This window comes from Gobio gobio, assembly GCF_949357685.1.
Source record: "Gobio gobio genome assembly, chromosome: 17".
NCBI lineage: Eukaryota > Metazoa > Chordata > Actinopteri > Cypriniformes > Gobionidae > Gobio > Gobio gobio.
Window position 1 is genome coordinate 41,834,394 of NC_137110.1, and position 15,911 is coordinate 41,850,304.

Genomic DNA, 15,911 nt, shown 5'->3' on the forward strand with positions numbered 1-15,911 from the left:
AAAGAACCTTTATTTTTAAGAATGTAGTATGGATTTAGCAGATTTTGTGGGGAGGGTTTTTTTGGGGTAAAGTATGGGGAAACATGTCCCCCGTAACTGCTACATTCTTGTGTGAGTGTGTGTTTTATTGTTAGACACTAGAAACTGTCAGTGTCCATGCCTTAATTCCAGCTGAAGCTCAAGACATCTCCCTGTAACTGAAGCTTTTGGCTCCTGGCCTTTATAGTCACCCCAATCTGATAACCATGAAACCCATTCAGGACCGCTTCACGAGGTCAGATGTCTCTCGTTCTGTTATTCCTTCTCCCTCTGTCGCTCTGCTCCAGTTTTCCACAGGGTGAGCTCTGATCTGTAATTAGTTAGCTGTAGCTGGGCTGTGGTTTACTCTGCCTACTTTGAACCCCTGAGAAGAGCTGCCCTGCCAGCCAAAACAAGAGTAACATCCCGTCAAACACAAGTCCCTCTCGTAAATGTAATCAATGGAAACGTCGTAGAAAATAAAAAAATAGATCGCAAAAAGAGATAACAACTACACATTACTACACTTTTATGCTTTCTAAAGGAAGTGTAGTGGTGCTTTCCCATGGAAAAGGTGCTACCATGATAGCCCTAACCCTTATTCTATGGTTATCAAGGTGTTGATTTGGTCGTTATGCAGTTGCTAGGGAGTTCTGGGAGTTTTTACCTGTTTTATTGTCTGCCCATGCTGTGAAAATTGTCCAGTCATGTAGAAAAGTAAACACACCTCTCCTCAACAAGCCACATAATTTGTTCTAAAGTGTGTTCAAATTCCTAATCTAAGTATGATAATAATGTGATGTTTGTCTTAGTATGCACCACTAATAAAGAAAACTAAGGGAGTGTGAGACAAAGGATGAACTGGGACAAAGAGGTAATAGATATTTTTAGGAGGAGGGGTTTCACTGCATGAGAGTGAGGACAGATTTATAGAGGACTATAAAATGAAGCTCTTCTCTGGGTTTAATCAACGATGCCCATTTAAGACCTCACCTGCCTTTATTTGTTTCTCTATAGATTGTGTGTCTGAGACTGGCTGTGTGTCAACCTAAATGCACACTGACTCATGAGGACTCGTGTCACTGTGGGGACATAAATTGAGATCCCCATGAGGAAACAAGCTTATAAATCATGCAGAATGATTTTTTTTGAAAATGGAAAAATGCTGAAAGTTTTGTGTGATGGGTAGGTTTAGGGGTAGGGTTAGTGTAAGGGGATGGATAAGGTTTAAAAACCATTACGTCTATGGAGAGTCCCCTCAAAGATAGTGAACCATGTGCGTGTGTCACTGTGTGTGTTGCTTGATTTTGGCTCAAAATCAGGTAATAAAAGAAAACATGCTCAGTTTCTCCCTATATTCACTGTTTCTAAATGGGTAAAGCCCATTAAACCGGTCAAGGATAGGTCTGGGTCATATCTCACCCTAAAATCAAAAATATTTATTAAAGCTACACTGTGTGATATTTTCCCCCATCTAGCAGTTAAAAGGTATATGACCATCCAGTGAATATTAGTTTCTCTTCCTCTCAATTCCGATTTCGTTTTAACTCCTACGGTGGCCGATTTAGTCCAAGATTAATATGGCTTCCAGTTCGACCTCGTCCACATTCGACACGGTGCCATCGAGTGTTAAAATGCGAAAGGCAAAGCTTGAATTCACAGGTATGTCCCTCTTTGGCTGATGTACTTTCAAGATGGAGGGGCAAAATGGCGACCCGCATTCGAACCCCTTACCCGTATGTATTTTCAATGGCATATTATAAACTTACGAGAATACTTTATTACTTGAAAGAAGTAAATATGCATTAATGAGCACATATATTTTTGAAAGAACTAAGTGTTTTTAGCTAAGAACAAACTAAAAAAGTTACACAGTGTAGCTTTAAGATATGAATAGATTGTATAGAATAGTCTATTTTTTGTACTTTTCAGCACATTTCCCTCCCTATTTATTAAACTACTTTGTAGAGGTGGGCAATATGACCAAAATCTTATATCAAAATATGATCATTTTATTTTGCGATAATGATGTATAGTTATGTGTGCTTTAAGTTTTTTTTTTTAAATCATCAAAATTTAATACCATTGAAATTTTATAATTGCCTACATAAAAAAGTCTTTACTGAAGACAAATAAACACAGTGATAAAAAAGAACAAATAAACTAACTTCAAGCAATATGACAACAAACTTCAATAGAACAAAGAAATACGCCTACCTGAAAAACTTCAAGCACTAGAAATAAAAAATACTAGCCTACATAAATTGTATAAAGTAATAAGTGTGACAAAAGTGAATCAGATTTTCTGATTTTCTCTATTTTGTTGTTTGACTAACATTAATGACACATCAGGTATATAACTGTGTGTTCACACCGCCGCCGGCGAGAGCGTCAAAGTGGCCGGAAGTCATTCATTCTCAATGGGAGCCGGGCGGCGAGCTCTGGCGAGAGCGGCACGGCACGTCTTGGACGATTTGGGCATCGAGGAGAGTTGAAATCAGGTCAACTTTATGGTAATGAGCTCAGACGCGGTTCGGCGGCAACCAATGGGAATGTAGAAGTGCTCCGCTTGAGAGGATTCCAGAGAACGCAGTGCTGTAAACTTTGGTTCCGACCACATTAGTTCCCAAGCAAAATAGAGGAGAGGTTGATCACTGCTGGTGCGGCGGGTTTGATAAGAAGGCGCGCAACATTATTTATACACCACAAAAAATTTTTTAATTGGTTTATTTCGTTAGCAAACATGTAACTATAATTATTAAGTTCTTTCCATCGATCTGCTTTTTTTTTAACTTTCACATTTAAATTATTTAATGAGGTTATATTATACGGTTATACCCTACCTGTGGTCAGTCTGCACAAACGCCGATTGTTTGCTTTGCAAACACTTTAAATGCAGTTTTAAAAAAGACCAAGCATTCAATCTATGTCAGAGCGGCAGCGCGTCCACAAATCTTTCTACAGCGTCGATGGCAGGGCGGCCAGAGCGAAGTTTGACGCTCTCACCGGCGGCGGTGTGAATGCACAGTTAGGCTGCTGTCCCTTTAAGACTGAGTGCATGGATCCAATATACTGTTACACATGCGTTTTCTTTATCAGCTGTTTACGTTCACTTAAGATGACTGTTTACAATGATACGTGGCATTTTGACACATAAGTATGAGTATTTAAGCGTTCAAGCCATAAGCCCCGTTTCCACCGAAATTACCCGGAACAATTTGTATTAGGAACTTTTTTTTACAGGAACTTTTTCCCCCCCAGATCTGCTACTGTCTGCATTTCCACTGCGGTCTAAAGTACCGTGAAGATTAGGCAAATTAGTCCAGAGACGTGGGACTGCGCGCGACTGTTCCTCCCAGTCAGCGACGGACAGTAATAATTTTTGTGCGATGCTGTCTGCAACAATAACAAGTATGGAGGAGATGCAAGCAGCGCTGCTTTTGCTAGTTATGTATTGGTTTACTAAAGATGTAATTAACAAAACGGCGGAAAAGAGATGAGCACTGATACTAAAGCGTATTCTGAAAGCTTGTAAAGCTAGATTTAAAATAAGACAACGTATGTTATCACCTATTACGGACATTGACCGCGAGATGGCTCAGACGAACGCGCGCCATCAGACAGAAAGAGCAAGACTGATATTTACTGAACGCAGAACGATCCTCGCAAGACTTTTAAAAATGCTGGTTGAAATAAAATGCTGTATGAGCTCAAACGATCAGCATGTTCAGCGCCCAAGTCACACCCCTGAAAGTTCCTGAACTTTGAAAAAGTACTACCTCGCGAGCAGGGCCGTTTGGAGGGGGAAATATTTACCCGGATCTTCATTTAGATCCTGATTCCTGCAGTCGAAACACACCGAGTACCACCCCAAAGTTCCTAGTTCCTGGGGAAAGTTCCTGCGGTGGAAACGCAGCTATAGACTGTAAAAAAATATGGACGTAGTGTCCGTGACGTCACTCATAGGATTCTGAAGAGCAGTTTTGAAGCGTAGGAAGAGCTGGCCGTTGCCATCTTGGCAGCGCGTCATCGCTCGTCACTCCCGGATAATAGAAAATGGGCGAAGAGGCGGGACGTGGGTGGAGCTGAGGTGACGCAATGACTAAAAGACAGCAGATAAATGGCTATCCACCTGTCACTCAAAGTGGCCATGCCCTTAATTATGCAGAACTTGAAGGCTTTATATAATGTAAACAAATGAGTTAAAAAATTCACCCCCCTCACAGTTGTCATGAAGGGTTAGAAGTATAGACCAAAACCACAATTTGTACCAGACTGTAAACATGTTTTTTTCTGCTGTAAAGTTGGGCATTTTAACATGGGGCTCAATGAGATTCTGCTCCCTTCTGGAGCCTGTCTCTAGTGGCCAGTCGATGAATTGCAGTTTAAGTCTCTTCCGTATTGGCTTCAAGAGAAACTGCGGGAGGTTGCCGCTTGGTTCAAGCCCAATTAGGCGGCAAAAATAACTCGGTTCAGTACTTGTGCGCTGTATGAGCAGCGGCTTCAGCTATGCACATCTCAGGCAACTCGCGCATATAACGAAATGAGTTATATTTTGCTGCTTATTGAGTTTTAACGGTTTAAAATCACTTGGTTTTAACCACAATGCTTAAAACCACAGGCTAACGATAAGACAAATGTCTACCGGTTAATCGTGTCTACCAGTATATTGCCCACCCCTACTACTTTGTAAAAATTCTGCTTTGCCATCACTGGAATAAGTTACATTTTAAAATAGTTTCTAATAGAAAGAAAGAAATTAAATTGTCGTATTTTTTTATCAATATATTGAACATAAGAGATTTTTTTCAAAAATCTTACCAACTTCAAACTTTTGAACAGTATAGTGTATGTGCTTGCTAAGAACAATAATGTTAGTTGAGAACAATAATTTTACAAATCTTTTATGGTGAAATGGGATCTAGACATGTTTTTGTAACGCTTACTCATAATCCGCTAATAAAGATTTTGCTGCTGATGTCAAATTCAAAATCAAGTGGCACTGATTTGACTTTGAATAGGGTCTACCAACCAAACGCATATATGAGATTGTAATAAAAGTAACAGAATAAATAGTGAGATAATGTTTTTTCTTTGTTCAGACTAGAAAGAAATATGGAAGTGTGCAAGGCTGAAACCGCCACAGAATTTCCTAAATGAATGATCATAAGGTTAAAAGTAATTGTGAGTTTTAAAGTTAACGAATAAGTCGCATTTTTATGAAATGGTAGTGTCTCAATATCTTACTACACACTACTTGCCCTTCACCAGCAAAGTGCTGGACACAAAAAAAGAATTGGGACACTATCTGGAATCTTCCATTTAGAGTCTATTGGTTTAGAGTTCTTCCACAAACCACTAAAACCTTCCAATGCTGGTGATCAAATTTGTTCTAAGTGTGATACTAATGTGATGTTTGTCTTGGTATGCACCACTAATGAAGAAAACTATAGGGAGTGTGAGAGCAGAGGGTGAACTGAGAGAAAGAAGTAGCCTAATAGATATTTTAGGGAGGAGGGGTTTGACTGAATGACTACTATCAAGTGTATATACTTGCCTTTCGCCAGCAAAGTGTTGAACACAAAACAAGAATTGGGACACTCTCTGGAATCTTCCGTTAGAATCTATTGGTTTACAGTTTTTCCACAAACCACTAAAAACCAGCCAATGCTGTTTACCAGCTAGGAATAGGTGTATCAACATGATGCACTAACACATGAACCGCTTTTCCCTGACACTTCCCCTCTTTAACGCACACAGATGATGGTGGAGGAAACAGGATCTGCGTATCGGTGTGATGTTATAGCTTACATATTTCAGTTTTACTTCAGTTTCAGCTTCCGTTTTAATTTCATGCTTTTTCTGAAACAAAAAAAATTAATTGATCAGTTGAAATGACAAGAAGAAGAAAAAAATGAAAAGACCAGGAGAGGAGAAATGATGTGAGGGGAGGCAGGAAGTGCACACTCATGAACTGTGGCTTCTCTCCTCACATTGCCCTCTCTGTCCCCAAAGAGGAACTCAAAGCATTCATTTATTTTTATGATATTTCAACAAACAAATAATAAAAATAAATCAATGTAAACCCCAAACGTCTACACGTATATTTAGGGGCCCTTCATTCATCCAGTGGTCACCAATCTCACCAGGTCAATATTTGGCGAGCTAATTTTGAGAATGTGTCCTCTCTGTTGTGAAAGAGAATGTGTTTGGGGAATGTGTGAATGCAGTCATCTTTACCATAACCCTGTTAAACTTTTTTTTTGTGCATATTTTTATGACAATACAATTCACTCCCAAATTCTCATGATCATACTACATATTTTGAGGTATTTTTTTAAATGCTTAATTTTCGTTAGGCAGAATCTTCCTCAATTCTGTACTGAGAGAAAGTATTAGTGTTTGACTATTCATGTGATCTCAACATGGTGGCCCTCTTTACATAGAGTAAAAGAGCTTCTTTCTGGCAAATGACATGACTGGCTTCATCGTGTGTTTCACATTTTATATATATTTTAATGATTACTATTAATTTCTTTAGGAATAAATATTTAAATATTAAATATTGTGTGCATTTTGTAAATTAATTTTCTTTTTCTTTTATTTGATATTTGATGAGATTTAAAAGAAAAAAGAAATGTATACTCTAAATGTCTTTACTATTTCAAATAGATGCATTGAACTTTCTATTCAACAAAGAATCCTGAAAATATTATTTTCCGGTTTCCACATAAGTATTTAGTAGCTGCTTTCTACATTAATAATTATTAAGAACTATTATAAATAAATATTCTAAAGGATCATGTGACACTGAAGACTGAAAAATCAGCTTTGAATCGCTGGAATGAATTACATTTTAAAACAAATTAAAATAAGTAACAGTTTTTATGTTTTTGGAAGAAGTCTCTTACACACTACAATATCATATCCATATATAAACACATTTCCCTTTTTCCCATTAAAAAAAAGTTTTCCATCTAAAGAAATGAATAGGACTCGGAAAAGTAATTGTCCAAGACAGTTCCTCTATGGAGACTAATAAGTAACTAAAATTGAATGTCTTTCTTTATGGTTTGGTCATTCGTTCTCTCTTTTTTTTGTCTCTTAGATTGTTCCACAGATGGGTGTGACGCTGGACAGTTTGGGTTTTGACTCAGAGTTGCAGGCCCTGTACATGGCCGTGAGCTCGGGGAAAACGGGTCAGAAACGCAAACGCTCTCTTGACAGCAGCCCTGCGGCAGAAGACAACCACGACGCTGAACATGATCACCTACAAATCACTGATTTCCCCACAGGTTACTGCCTCACAGACACTGAGCTTAAAACATGGCTAAAAGGAATCGTTCCAAACCCATATGTCTGTCTTTCTTCTGTGAAACGCAAAAGGAAATGTTTTGCAGAATGTCCTGGCTGCGCTTTTCCTTAAAAGGAGCGTTACGCTTCAACATTATCAACTGAGAATTGCCACCTGTTGACATGTAGGGCCAAGTTTAACATTAGTGGTATCAAATATAATTGGCTGTTGCTGTGTCTCGTGACCAAAATTTATGAATGTCAACTTTGGTGTGATGCGTCTAAATGCTCCACATTTGAATAGACATATACAGATGTTAAGGGGATAGGTGAACCTGATTTCATCAAGTACAACATGCTCCTGGTATAACATCTTTGTTGATCCTGGAACAACATTGCAATCAACACTTGTCATTTTAGAGACAAGTTATGGGTATGGTTAGGTTTAGAAGTAGGGATAGGGTTAGGACTAAATTTTCGGACAGAAATGTTGTTCCAGGAACATGTCTTACCTGTAAAAATCACAGTGACCGGTTAATCTTTGAAACACAAATTAATATGTTTTTAATTAAACCTAAGAGGTTTCTGTCTCTCCATTGAAAGTCCAGATAGCCTAAACTTAGGCCACATCCACACGAAGCCAGAGCGTTCCCTATCCAATCTTTTTTTTCCCTCGTCTCTAGAAATATCTGCGTACACACGAAACCACTGAAGCCGACTCAAAACGATGTAGTATACATGGCAGACCAGTATGTGGTGTTGTAATTCTACCACAGAAATACACTAAAAACGGAGAAGAAGAGTTGTGGCTGGAAGGGGTACAGGAATGGTTGGAAGTGAGGCAAAATAATACCAAATACATTTGCTACTTACAAGATTGTGTTTTATTAATGCCTACACCTACCCCAACCCTAAACCTACCCTTACAATAATGCAAATACAGTAATTAAATGACGCAATATTGATGTGCGCATGCCCAATGACCGTAGTTGTATCCCTTCTAGTCTTTACCGTGTGGGACGTGGTGTGATGACATCACTGTTTCACAAAATATACGGATTGGCTGTACACACGAAAACGCAAGAGTGTTTTCAAATTTATCCACTCTGGGACCCGGTTTCAAAAAATACCGGTTTCAGGCTCCTAAAACGCTGGATCCGTCTGGACGAAACGCTGATACAATAAAACATTTTTACGTATACAGCTAAACGTGTCTCCGTGTGGGCGGGTTTTAGAAGATCCAAAAAGGTCATAAAGACATTGTAAAACCAATCCATATGAATCAAATGGTTTAATCCAAGTGTTGTGAAGAGATATGATTGGTTTATGATGAACAGATTTCATTTAGTTTTTTATTTACATCTAAACCATGATCAACTCACATACATGGAGCAATGGGAAGCACAGAAGCTCAAACATGCCAGTAGCTATGTTTCCATCTACCTATTTTTATGTGCATTTTGGGATATCGCATCAAAAAATGCTGAATGGAAACGCCAAGATGCGCATAAATTCTAAAAATGCGCATAAAAAACGTATGCGCTCGTTTGAGGGGGATAAATTTTCTATCCGATACGAAAACATGCGCATAAACTAAGATGGAAATGCATTATCAAATAAATTCTTTGATGCGCAAAAAAAAGATCATGTGACTTTTGCGATGTAACAGCATAACTGTAGTAACCAGCGGAAAAATATTGTTTGCAAAACATCTGAAATGCTGTTTTGGTCATTCAGAAGTCTGTTGTCAAAGATGCTTGGTATATTTCCCTCCTGTCTTACATGACTGCGTTACCAAACAGCAGCATCTGCCTCTGAAAGCATGACATCAAATTACATACAAGTTTATTGAGATGCACGAGTTTCTCTGAGACGCAAATAATTTATTATATACGAAAATGATTATATATGGTGGCTTCTCCTATGTTTCTTAGTAATTTTTAGCTGTAGTTTATCAGGAAGTGACGATTATGTTCTCTTTGACTCACTGGATGGAAACGGTGCTTTATTCGCAGATTTTTCATGCGATATTGCGTTTTTGCGCATTAATTACATTTGCAACTTTGGATGGAAACATAGCTAGTGATACGCTCTGTGTTTATATGTGATGAATTTAGATTTCTTAGTGATCTTTAATGAGATCTGACAGTGCAAGTGATGGGCGTGATTTTTGGCAATTAAATGATGCTTAAAGGGGCTATATGTAAGAATTTGAATGTATTAATTGCTTTTTGTATAGCCAATGTATGAACAGCTTGTAACAACTTAAAAACCGAGACATTCCCTGACTTCCTAGGTGTGGTATCTGTCACGAGTTAATAAGCAATGAAGCACACGAGACAGGAGAAGCGAACTTCATCCATCTTGTCTACTAATTCACTTCCGTTCTCCACACATATTATGTCATTACACAACAGTTCAGACTTCCTTTTTTAAAATAGTAGTCCACAATATAATTTACTTATGAATACAACACTAGGTTGTCTATGAAAGCCTGTAGACTGATATATTCCTGTAGATGAAATCCAAAGGATGTGACAGGTATGTGCACTCATAAGAGCCTCTTTTCCGTTCTCTGACACACAAAATGCTTCTACAATATTCAGTATAATGCAGAAAGAGCTATTGTGTACTGTAATGTATGTGTGATGCAAAATAAAGGGATTAATTCTAACTAGTTTCACATAGCCAGATCTATATAGTCTATATTCTCAAACTATCAAAACAGTGTAATTTTATTTACCTCATCTGACGACTATGATGCCGGAGTAATTGCAGAGCTGGTGTAAACATATTCACATCACTATGATCAGATGCTTTCTTAACTGCTGGTTTCTCACAGCTGTCGTTTTTGTAGTTTATTTTGTTATTGAGAGGAAAGTGCAAGCATGTAGCCTAGAAATCTAGACGCCCCTTAGAGGCAGCAAATGTAATTTGCAGCCAGGGTCGTCTAGCAACTCTCCATTGGCTTGCGAGCTTGAAAAACCAAACTCTAGTCAGGCCAATCACATCGTGTATAGAGTCGGTGGGCGGGCTTAACATAATGACGGGAGAGTTGCGATGGTTCCGCGTGAATTCCATGCTACTTCCCTGCTAACAAAGAACGGCACTTAATTCATTCTTAAAAAAGGAAGATGTGTTCTGAGTTTTTCCAACCGGATACGGCAAAAGTTTAATCTATCAACTACCTCCGCTGGTGGGAAAGCATGGGACTCTTTGTGCTTGTGATTGTTGTCTCACCACTGAGAGCGCTCTGGTTGGTTGTAGTGCTATCCTATTTCGTGCAGAGGGAATTTGAAAGACAACCATTTATCCCGCCCCTCGGACTGAGCCCTGCCAATGGTGTGTTCCCAGACCCAACATCTTGATGTGGGTCTGGCTTGTCAGGCTAGCAAGCATGAGCAAAAAATTGCTGCCTGCAGTTCACTTAACAGCCACCAGTGTCGCTAATAATAAAGGTTTCTGAATTCTACATATAGCCCCTTTATATTACGGTTGCTCACATAAAGCTATTGTATGGCTTCAGAATTTGTATGGAACACTTTCATGTTTTAATTTTGTCATTTTGGAGCCTTTTGTGTTCCACAGATGTAAGGTTATATTGGTTTGGAACAACATGAGGGTGTGAAATGATGACAGTTTTAATTTTTGAGTGGTGTTTGTCTTGTTTGCTGTGCAGGTGTGACGTCTTCACTGGCTTCTCAAAAACAGAATAATGTCAAAGGATCATCAGGAAGACCTCTGGTGGCAGACAATAAACAGGTTTGGTCTATTCCTTCTGCCATGTGATAGTTGTTTCTATTGTTATACTTTATTCTTGTCTCAATTTAACAAAATAAATAATAAATTAATTATTTCGGAGAACCGTAGTGCCTTGAATCCTGTGTTTTAGAGAACGTGTAACTGACTTTTTTAAATTCTCATTGTACCGTGAACCCATCATTGCTGAGCCTTAGGCTGGTAAAGTTGGACCACTATGTTTGTTTTTAGAGGCTCTGGAAGTTCAACAAAAAAGGCCTGTGTTCTTCAGTCTTCAGGACTATTTTAACATAAATCTGAACAGGCTATAAAATGTTACTCACCTTGATAAGATTAAAGTAATATTCTGGGTTAAATATAAATTAAACTAAAACAAAACGTGTGCACAAAAATGCACCTACAATTGATGTCTATGAGGCACCATTGCATGGTTTCCCCTTACACTTGCATTTAACTGCTAACTGATTTTTTTTTTGTCTAAATCATTTTCTGCGGTAATTAACAGGAATTCAATTATAAGTGGTTTCCCAGAATATTCCTTTAAAGGAACTAAAACCAATTCTGAATGATTCCTTCAGACTGTCCCGTTACCTTCAACTGCTGCTGCTGGATCTGAGGAACGTTCCACCTCACGGACGAAGAAGAAGAAAGCAATGGGGCTTTTTCGGTGACAATTCATGCCTCTGAACCAAATAGCACCACATATGGACACTTTTATTGAACGCTTTATAAACAGTTTTATTCCTCTTAGGTTAGATTTGTAAGTGATTATGGACATTTTAATGTTGGATTTTATTCTGTATGCCCATCTTAAAGTTTTTGTGTCTTAAAAGTAATTAATAAAATATTGCTTTCCTTAATACAAGCTCTCCTTAATACAAGCTCTCTAGGTCAACTGGTATATGGTTGATATAATCTCAGACGTCATGCTTATGGATCGCTGGCTGAACATCTGATGTATAAGGCACATAAAATGGGACTCCTATAGAAAGGTTCAAAGTCGTCTTCTGTTTGGTAGTATTCTACAGGATTTCCAGAAGACTTGTGTGTTGCATTCTTTAACGGTCCTCCCTTTGTGATGCCAAACCCCCTCATAAAAGATGAGTACTGACACAAATTTCACAATTTGATTTTATTTCGATTCACAAGCTTGCAATTCGATTCCGATTCAATTCAATATCGATTATTTTGGATATATATGAGGAACATTACATGACAACTTTCCCAAGGAAAATAAATCTCTTAACTAATGCTGTAAACCATGGGAGTCAGTTGTAGACTATACTAGGCTACATTAGCCTAGCTACTATAATATTGAAGGTAAAAATGAACTGATTTGATGTTAAAAGATTAACTTTAGAATTACATAATCATATTTCTACATTATAAAATATATAAATTTAAATGGTGGCTGTCTTAACTTGCCAATTTATTCATACATGCATTAAATATTGAAGAATATTAAAAATTATAATGAATATGTAATATGGTGCATATATTTAGCTAAATGTTCCTCTCTAGAGGTAATTTTTATGGCTGACTAACGAGTTTATGGACACTGGATATGGTTTTTCTGAGGTAAATGTGACGTTATGTGACATTGTTTACTGACTTCTTTCCACGGTTGAAACACTGGCTGAGCTATTCCATGTGACATGAAACAGATTTTGGTAAGTTGTACTGAATCTTTTAACACACTTTCAGATGCTCATTCATATTTTTTTCGTGCTGTAACTGGTATTAAGGCGGAAGAGAAGATCAGTTCATGTGCACTCTGCACTGCTGCTTCTCTTGAGCGTAGCTGCACCAGAACGATCATCTCGCGCCAGTGTCTAGTGGCCAGTCGATGAATTGCAGTCGATGAAGTCACTTTCGTATTGGCTTTAAGAGAAACTGGGGGAGGTTGCCGCTTGGATTTATTGGATGGGAGGCGCGTTACAATGTTCCGTTCATTCATCAAGTGAAAACAGCATGACTAATCGATTAATTGGATTTAAGAATCAATATCGGTTCGTTAATATGAAAATCGATTAAAATCGAGAAATCAATATATTTTTTACCCAGCCCTAATGTTTACTACTGTGACAAATGAGTGCTTATCAGGTTCAACTAAACGCTGGTTTTTCAAAAGTATGTGAAGTTCACGGCAAAGAGTCTTTGTAAGATGTCTAGTTATTGTAGGGACATCAATAATACATTTCCATGTCCCTAAACGTGACGCTGAACAAAACGAACTGTAATTGGTTGCTTTGAATGTTAGTCAGGCGGCCTCTTAGGCGGTCCTTGGCCAATGAAAGCTACCATGGAGTCAGCTACCATATGTCTGAAGGTCTGGCTACATGAGATTAGGGTTGATGTCAGCCGCAGCATGTGTAAAATGTAAAGATGCAATATGTATTGTGACGTGTAAGATGTGTATTGCAAATAGCGAGTGGCTACTTTCTATGCAGGAGAAAGTCAGGATGCACAGGTTTTTATCAGTCTGTTGGGGGGAACCCCATTGTGTTTTACAGGGTACCGACTGCTACAACTAGTGTTTCCAAGAAAGAAGACAAGACAAGAAAGTCACTGAATGTGACAAAGTTTGTAAGGTTTGTGGCATTAGATATTCAGAGTTTAGTTTGAGGTCTTCACTAGGAAGTAAATGGGATATCCTTGAGCACAAATATATGCTCTGCTTCATTTTACTGGTCATGTTCCATTAAATCGTCAGGAAATTCTGACCACAAACCCAACACATTTTCCTCTAATTTCGTTGGCTGTGCCTTTGTTTGAATAAGCTACCACTTCGTTTCCCGCCGTTCTATTATCTTAGTGTAGTTAATTTATCCATCCCTAAACATTACATGAAAAGCGAATTGTGGTTACTTGTTTTACCTGTTAGCCAGATCCCTCGTCCATGTCAGAATAATCTGTGAAGTGGACCAGACATCATGCCAATAGTACAGTCTGACACTGCACGGCTACTTTAAGACCTGCTGAATTAAATATGAAGTACACAATGCTTTAAATTTAGTTAAGAGTCTTTTTACTGTAGTATTTTTGCTGTCCACAGATTATTTTCTGATGCCTGGCCAAAACACTCTCTAATTAAAATGTATTCAGCAATACCAGTAACATCTTCAAGCTGTCAACAGTGTGGTCACAGCGGACCAGAAAAAAAATGTCTACGCCACTGAAGGAGACACAGCCCTGTCATAATTTTCCTACCAGTATCATTTGGTAATAGTTCTGGCATTTAACTGGTGATTCGTCTTCAGTGGAGAAGCCATTAGTGTTATTTTAAAGACATTAGAGTTCCTGGGAAGGACGGCACACCATGTCTTGTCTCCACTGTCTGTCAGTAAAACTAAAATTGGCCACCAATCACTGCACTGCATGGAGACTTGAATATGTCCTGGTAATGTCCTGCCTGTGTGAGAAGTTTTTCTTCTTTTTTTTTATTTATTAAAACACGTTTTATCTAGCATTCTAAAACACATTGTTGGTCACTATTGGTGGATCTTTTTTTTTTCTTTATAAAAAAAATTGTATATGGATTCAGCAATAATGGGACAAATAAGTTCCATGATTGATTTGTCTTTTTAACAGTCAATTCATAATTAATAATTGGCACAATGATCTTTCTCATTCTGAGAGGGACAATTTATCTGATTATGATCATTAAACGCTGTGCTATTATGAGCTTGCATGTCATGATGCATGTCCATATTCCTGACAGCTTACGGTAGCGTATGTGTTGTCCTTGTGATGGTGATTGGTTTGACATGACTTCTAGCTAGACCATGTTGGTCATTTATGGTCAGCAGCTGGTCTAAGCTGATTTCGATGATAGATCAGCTAGACTACAAGCTTGTGTGGCCTCAAATGACCTCAAGATAGATAACTTTGCACCTGTAAAAAAACATTACCAATTCCCAAACACATATTTTTATTTTATTTATGTCCCTGTATCCCCCAACTGGGACATAATTAATTTGCCAAAATTATATTTTTAAGGTGCAGAAAATGTCTAGGTTTTTGTAGTATTTCAAATATATTTTCTAAATTCTATAAACCACTGTCCCTCTTTTGCTGAGGATCTGTCCCACCTTAACTAAAATAAGTTTTCTGTCACATATCTACCAAAAACTGTCCCACTTTTTCATAGCCAATCATAACCAAGTCAGTTTATAAATAAAAAGTAAGAGTAAAAGTATAATTAAATGGTTAACTGACTTTCAAATATACAATCAGAAAAATAGAAGTTTGATATAAACTGAATAACTCATACAATTACATTATTAATTAAATAAGTTATAATTTTAAGTGGTTTAATACGCATAGATTTTTTTCCATTTTACAAAATTCTATTTTACATTTGTTTTATAGAATTTAGAAACTATTTGCTATTTGAAATAAGCTGAATAACTTATAATCTATTAATGTTAATATAATTTCAGTGGTTTAATAATGAGCATCAATAAAACTTTTTTTTTTTTTACTTAGGGGGAGCTTACAATATAAACATCAATTGTCTTTTAATAGACCATATAAAAGTGTAAGAATAGTGTGTGTGTGTGTGTGTGTGTGTGTGTGTGTGTGTGTGTGTGTGTGTGTGTGTGTGTGTGTGTGTGTGTGTGTGTGTGTGTGTGTGTACTCTGCGTGTGCTGACGTGCCGTTGACAGGCAGTAGAGCATTGCTGCTCAGATTCAAAAGACTGGACACATCAGGGTCCGAGAGTCCAGACCTGTAATGCGCCTGCTGTTTGTCTCGCGTCTTGGCAGCCGCCTGTTGCGGTACAGGGGGAGAGCAGCGGCAGGGCTGATAAAGCGCGTCTGCCCGGAGGGGTGGAGAGGAGG

General features: G+C 38.0%; 1 protein-coding gene across 2 annotated transcripts in view; it reads left to right on the forward strand.

Moving 5' to 3' along the window:
* nhej1 (nonhomologous end-joining factor 1) overlaps positions 1-15,261 on the forward strand; it is a 29,098-nt gene extending 13,837 nt beyond the window's left edge. For both annotated transcript variants that reach the window (XM_079840007.1, XM_079840006.1), the window contains exons 6-8: positions 7,127-7,313; positions 10,991-11,073; positions 11,649-15,261. In XM_079840007.1, coding sequence (XP_079696133.1) covers positions 7,127-7,313; positions 10,991-11,073; positions 11,649-11,741 — 363 coding nt within the window. In that variant the 3' untranslated portion in view covers positions 11,742-15,261. The remainder of the gene's footprint in view (positions 1-7,126; positions 7,314-10,990; positions 11,074-11,648) is intronic.
* The last annotated feature ends 650 nt before the right edge of the window (positions 15,262-15,911 follow it).